Genomic DNA, 7,084 nt, shown 5'->3' on the forward strand with positions numbered 1-7,084 from the left:
TATACATTAACAAAATGCAAAATAAGTTTTTAAGACTTTACATGATCATGATAAAATAACTAGTTTCTGACAAATCGTTTTCTTGATTATATTATCCATCATATAAAGATCAAAATTTTTCGGTTCAATATCAGAGGGTGGAAAATGAATCCTGAAATTGAGAATACCCAAATGTTAAGGCTGCACTGAAGCTGTTTTTGTCAATTCCTGTCTCAAATTGCTCTGGAGAAAGATCTTTTTCATTTTTGAAGAGGCTAAAATCTCCATTAAGAAATTTATTAGCTGATGATAAGCTATAGGCTTTAGCTTTAATGACAATTGAAGCGGATGTAANATCGATTTTTTGAAGCATTAAAAGGTATGTGAGGCCTTAATGGCAATTGAAGCTGATGTAACTACAGCTTTATCGTATGATGATATTATTTCTGAATTTTCGGCAAAGAAATCTAGAAAAAAGCTTATTAAAGTAGTTTCACAAAATTGATCAAAGCCTCTTCAACAACAAAAAAGACTCCAAAGCAATTTGTGTGAGAAAAAACATCATGCGAATCACTTTTTTTCATGTGTTTTGCTTTTATATAATATTCTGGTTAAGTTTATTAATTTACTTTTTGTAATTTTGATTTATTTTTGCATCCATATATTTTTACATAGATTTTTCTAATGCTTTTGTATATTTTTAATATAAAATTTTAAATTGATATTTGTATTAAATTTTTATAGCCAATTAAATTTTTTGATTTATTGCTTCTATTCATCAAATATTGGGGTTGTTATGCATTTGAATACAGTAAAAGTGTGTTACATGCATATATAAAACAAATTAAACAAACATTGTGAAATCTTATGCTATATTCTAATTTTTTGATAAAACTATTTTTTTAATGTTTAGCCAATTATTGATTGAGTATTTAGGTCAACTTTCTTAAAATGTCAAATAAATTTTAAACTCAATAATAAATCTAAAATGATTTTTTTTAGAATTCTACGTTATGTTTTTCTAGGTAATCGGTACAAATATCTTGTTTCCTTCATAATTTTTAACATTCTAACCAAAACCTCTAGATATGTTTATTCAATTTTTGTATTTTTTTTTTTACAATTTCACTAAATTAAATTCTGAGTATCTGGGGGACGTACTTCTAAATAAGGTTTCATGTTACTTGCAATTTTTATGGTCTGAAAAATACTTTTTCAATATTAAGTTTAAGACCTTGCATGTTAACTAAAATTTATCGGCTCTTTAACTGGGGCCCCCAAATCTGTAACCCTTAAAGGTGCATCTCTTATAGATGCACCTTTAAGGGCTTTTAAAACTCGAAAACCGAAAATAAGCACCTTTAAAAAACACTACAAACTATGATATATATATATAATAACTATAAATAATAACTTATGATTTTTTACAGACAAATTACAAACAGGTTATTTAAAATCCTTAAATTCTTACTTTTCCAGATTCCACCTCATTGCAAGCCATCACAACAACTTGAACATCACAAATCCATATCATTCTCCAAAAATCTATCACAGTATTTGGTAGAGGCCCTTGAGCAGCGATGTAAGCTAAAGCACCACTAGCTCCCTAAATAAAAAATTTAAAGAAAAAAAACTTAACTATTATTTTAATCATTCCAAATTAAGTATTAGTTGACATATTTTATTTATCCATTCATTACATTTTAAAAATAATTTAGTTAAATTTAAAAATTTTAAAAGTAGTTAATTGTATTTAATAATGAAACTAACTTATCTATTTAACTGTTCAATACTATTAGTTCACTCTCCCTACATCTTGTTCAAATTTTAAATCGTTAATAAAATAATTTTTATTCATCCAATATATTTTTCAATATATATAATCAAATATATTTTTTTAAACTTGTAGTGGATGACACTGATGTTAATTCAGTTTTTTGAAATATTAATTCATTAATTAAATTTAATTAATTAATTTCAGTTTTATATTGGAGAAAAATTGCAATTATTTATTAAAAAGTAACTAAAATAAAATTTTTATATTACTTGTTTGTATTTATTAAACTTATTTTTATACTTTTTGACACATTCTTTTGTTCTATTTATTGATTCTAGCATTTAAATTTTCTCACTAGATTTCTAAATTATATTTTCAAATAAATTTAAGAAATAAATACTGGACACATTTTTATTTAACGAAATATCAGAAATTTGTATCCTATTAGCACTATACTCAATAAAAGCTTTTTTAAGCATTTTCTTCAGATTTATTAGTTGACTTTAATGCATTTGAAATATTATACTATCACACACAAACATTCTTCACAAGAAAGACAAAACATAAGATTGTGTAACCTGGGTAACTTTGAAATTATTTTATTTATTTAATTTTTTTATTAAATTCAGTTTGAAGCAGGTTAATATTTTTTTACTGTTAAACAGTTATTAACTAATAAAATTATTATTTAGTGGTGTTACTATTGAGAAAGGAAACATATTACTTTTATTCTTTCTTATATGTTGGCAGGATAAAAAAAAATCAATTCCATGCCTTAAAGCAAATGCATTCTGCAGTAAAGAAATACAATGCAAATACATAAAAAAAAAAAAATATGGGTAATGTGATTGTATATGGAGACACCTTGCTATTATAGGAAATTTTTAATCACTTCCAACAATTTAAGAGCATTCAACGAACGTGTTATACGATACAGTTTCTGAAGTACAATAATGTCATATATTTGGAGTAAAATATCAAAAATAAGTGACGATTTCTAGATGCTTTATTTAACCAAAAACAATTTTTTTTAAATAAAAATTAATATACCTTTATATGACTCGCATTTATGTAATCTGATCCAGGAATACCTTCACATTTTGGAAGAATGACTCGTGACTTGTCATCTAAAAAAATTAAAACCACAACTCATTTAACAAAAAAGGAAAAATATTAAAAGGAATAATTATACATTTAAAAAAATTTCATTTGTCAATAATCGTTTGAAGTTAATAAGCTAGAGTAGTTTAAAAATTTCAAAACAGAAAGTGTTTACTCTAATTGAATTACTAATATTTTGTAAATTTCTTTAGAACCCTTGACAAGAGCAGAAAAATAAAATTAATGAAAAATATTAGTCACAATGTTAATAAAAAAATATCTATTGAAATGGTGCGGTTGCACACCTTTTGCTGAAAATGGGTTAAAGCAAACTAGTGATCTTAGATACCTTAATTAAAGTTAAAATTTGATTTAAATGAAGAAAGTTTCATACTTATATTTTAAAGTCATAATAAAAGAGAATAAATAATAAACTAACAAAGTTTTCCTATTAAAATAACAAAAATAATATACTGAAATAAAAAAATTTGAACAAAAAATTGACTTTAAAAAATTTGAATTAAACTTTTTTGAAATGAAAAAATATAGTTAATTCATATAAATAAACATCATAAGAAATCAAAGCTAACTTACATGGTACAATGTCTTTATATCTATTCTTTGGTCTATTGACATCCTTTAAGGCACATGAACATGAATAATCATTATCATTCTTCAACTTATCAGTCAATTTTTTCAATTGCTGTGAAGAAAAGCATTTATTAAACATAAAAATGAAAATAAACAAAGCAAAAGATATTATAATCAAAATGAATATAGGAATAGACACATCAAAAATTTTACATTTAGTTCTAACACAAATTGGCTGTTTATTTGAGGTTGAAATNAAATTACTTTGTTACAATATAATATTCTAATACCAAAAAAAGTACTTACGTATCGTGAAAATATCTTTCGTGATGTAACTCTTTCAAAAGTAGATAAAAAATGGTTGCCAGCAGGGGTGTACATGTAGATTTGTTAAATACACCTTGTGCTCCACCTAGGAACCAAATCTAGTACCCGGCACTCGAAATTTTTGCTCTGTTACAATCGTACCCTGTTACAATTGACCCCACTCTCCCCTACTATTTCTCGGGCATTAGGTTTTAACTGTTATAAGAATATACATATTTTTTTCTGTTAATGTACAAATATTTTTCCGATGTGTTTTGGATATTCCTTCTCTAATAAAAAGAGATACCATTTTGTTTTCGTTTGCATAAGAAAGAATATCAAGCATTTTTCTTTTTTAAATTTAATTAGCCACAATAAAGAAGGAACGTTGTAACGCTACGTGCTACATTAACGACGTCTCTAGAGTAATTGAATGACTGTTCATATAGAAATCGCAGGTATTAGTCTCATACAACAACGCCCCCTATAGTTCGTTGCGATCGCGAATAGCTATAACTTAGGAAATCATTTAATATTTTATAAAATTTAATCATAATTTTATCAACCTCATATTAAAGCCTTTTTTGACTAATTAGTTCATTTTATTTTTTTTTGATCTTTGCAACATGCACAGCCTTAAAGTTTAAGTATTGTGTTTTTTTTTCAGATCTAGTTTAAATTTTAGAAATCTCGGTTCGGCAAGAATAAGCTGGAGATGTAATACCATCTATCGTAAAAAGACGATTAAGAAGCGTTGGTAGGGAATATACCAATAATCCTAAAATTGACCTTTTTCAATGTACCTTTTCTCAGCATCTAAGCAAGATATTGCCTCTGTTTTTTTCACAGAATATTTACATATGCATGTTTATATTGCGTTAACTGTCAACACACATCCTTGGCAGGAATTTTTTTTAAAAAAAGTATGAATTAAAAACTCGAAATTTTTTTTTGAAATTTCATCATTTTTGAGAAAAAATCTTAATAACTCAAAACGTATTCGTGTTAACGCTAAAACATTATCACAGCCTACAACTGATATTATCTAAAAGATCTCTAAACAGTTTCAAGGTGATATCATGAGTAGTTTCTTAGAAAAGGTACATCAGAAAAGGTCAGTTTTAGCATTATTGACATATGCCCTACCGGCTCCCCTTAAACATTAGATTAAAGGATAAAAAGAAGATAAAAGAAATCCAAGTGAGATGAAAGGTATCAACGTGAGATAAAGAAGATCATGTTCACCAAGCGCCAAAGTCGATTCTTCAATACGACTACCTCTTCGGGGAAAATGAACTATCTGAATGCCAGTTGTCTTCATACGGTGGACGAAATGTGACTTTAAAGTAAAGTAGTGGATATGTGCTAATGGAACAAACACCGGTATTTTAATAAGTGGATTAGGCCACCTCCATAAGTAAGGCTTTCATACATAACTGTTTTTTTTCCTATGTTATTTAAGTTGACTTAAACCTCAAGGTTCTTGCCTCCTTAAGGTACCCACGGATATCTTTCATAGTTTTTATTGCTCTGTTTTGAGCCAGGCCTAGTTTACTGCGCAGTTCAAATAATAAGTATTCTTAAAGTTAACCGGGAGATATAGATTTTTGTTCTTGTGCAATTAAAATCGAACTTCAACTCTACCAGGTTATTCAAACTTACAATGATTTTTGACAATTATAACTTATGCATTATGTTGAATTATTTGTTAATTGCTCAATAGGAAATTTTTTAAAAGTTGAGTTATTACGATAGATTTTAGTTTCGTAAAACTAAATCTAAAAAAAAAAATCTATTACAAAATCAAAAAAATAAAATGATTGTTCATTGTAATCACAGTGCATTTGAGGTAAAAAACGCAACTTCAGTTAAATGAAGTTAATTTATGTCCAACCAAGTGCAAATGATAAAAAATCCATTATGTTTAATCATTATAAAGTTTGTTTGTAGATCTTAATTAAGCTTACAATATTTTTATTCTATTAAAATTTTTCAATTATTAAGGAATTATCATTTTTAAATCAGAAAACGCTGTCAGAGTCTTGGCAAACTAATTGTTAATTAACCTTTTTACATTTTTCTTTCATTCCCATTTAATCTGTTTGTTTCTGGGATAATTACTGCGAAAGCTTTTGAAATTCTTCCTCACTATCAACCATTACAACTTTCTTTCACAAAAAATGGAATTTCCCTTTATTATTAAACAAAAAATGTTTGACGAGGTAAAAAATTTGCTGCGTCTTATTCAAAATAATGTAATTTGTTTAGTTATCAATACGAGAGAATTTTGAATGTAAAATAAAAGAAAATCATGAATAGACTATGGTATATGTGACTGTCATCATATGTCCGCGTGGCTGATTATTGTTGATTATGTTAATAGATTGATAAATGAAGACGAATCATGATGAATTTTGGAAAAAAATATTTAATTTGATGAATGAATTATAACAGCAATGTAGATGAGATCATAGCCGAAATTCATTTAACAATCTTTTCATGTCCAGCACCAGAGGTGAAAGCGAGACGGAAAAGAGGAAAGGCTGGTAGTAAAACCATTTCAGTTATAGCTAGTTTTGGGGAGGAGTTTACTTATTCTTTTTTTAAATTTTTCAACAATATCTACTTTATCTTGGAAAAGAAGCAGTTTTATATATATGCCAGAATTATAAAAGAAATCTTCATAGTTACAGATATTTCATTTTTTTCGAAAAAAATGCTGGAATGAAATGTTTTACGTACCAGGTTTTTCTCTTTTCCGTCTTGCTATATAAGGGCTTTCACCCATGGGAGCAGTTGGGATCTCTGTATTTGTCCTTACGATATTGAATTTCAACCTGATTAAAATATAAATTTTTTTTTGCGGAAGATAATTTTTCGGTAATTGTTTTACTACCACTTGGAAAATCCATTCTCGAAAAGAGTGAATGTTGGCAGGTTTGAAATAGGCTGATTAAAAAAAAAATCTGCAAACTATTGGACTGGAAGGGTTATAATGGCGACTTTTCCGATAAATCCGGCACATTGTAAAATTGAGACAACGATTTCTGATAGCCGGAATTCACAACTTACCTCCGAGATATATTTAACATTTCGTTTAAGAAAATCCTTAAAAATCATTATTAAATATTTGTCCAACGGGTATTAAGGTAAAAAGGAATAGTTTCCAGAGCGTAACCCACAAAAATTATTCTATTAACAAAAATGGGGCTAAAAAAACATTGTATTCCCCTTTATTTCCGTAACAGAGCGTTCCAAGAAGCTGTATTTTTTGTATACGTGCGTTGTACACCTAGTTTTTTTTTCTACCTCTTTTACCTCCTATTTTCC

General features: G+C 27.3%; 1 protein-coding gene across 3 annotated transcripts in view; it reads right to left on the reverse strand.

The window, feature by feature from the left end:
- LOC107449872 (uncharacterized) overlaps positions 1–7,084 on the reverse strand; it is a 60,841-nt gene that overhangs the window by 25,926 nt on the left and 27,831 nt on the right. For all 3 annotated transcript variants that reach the window (XR_006224846.2, XM_043040241.2, XM_071185400.1), the window contains exon 4: positions 1,451–1,585. Coding sequence is in view for 2 of the 3 variants with exons in the window: in XM_043040241.2 (XP_042896175.1) it covers positions 1,451–1,585 (135 nt within the window). In the remaining variant the exon portion in view is untranslated. The remainder of the gene's footprint in view (positions 1–1,450; positions 1,586–7,084) is intronic.

The sequence above is a fragment of the Parasteatoda tepidariorum genome, chromosome 9, assembly GCF_043381705.1.
Source record: "Parasteatoda tepidariorum isolate YZ-2023 chromosome 9, CAS_Ptep_4.0, whole genome shotgun sequence".
Taxonomy (NCBI): domain Eukaryota; kingdom Metazoa; phylum Arthropoda; class Arachnida; order Araneae; family Theridiidae; genus Parasteatoda; species Parasteatoda tepidariorum.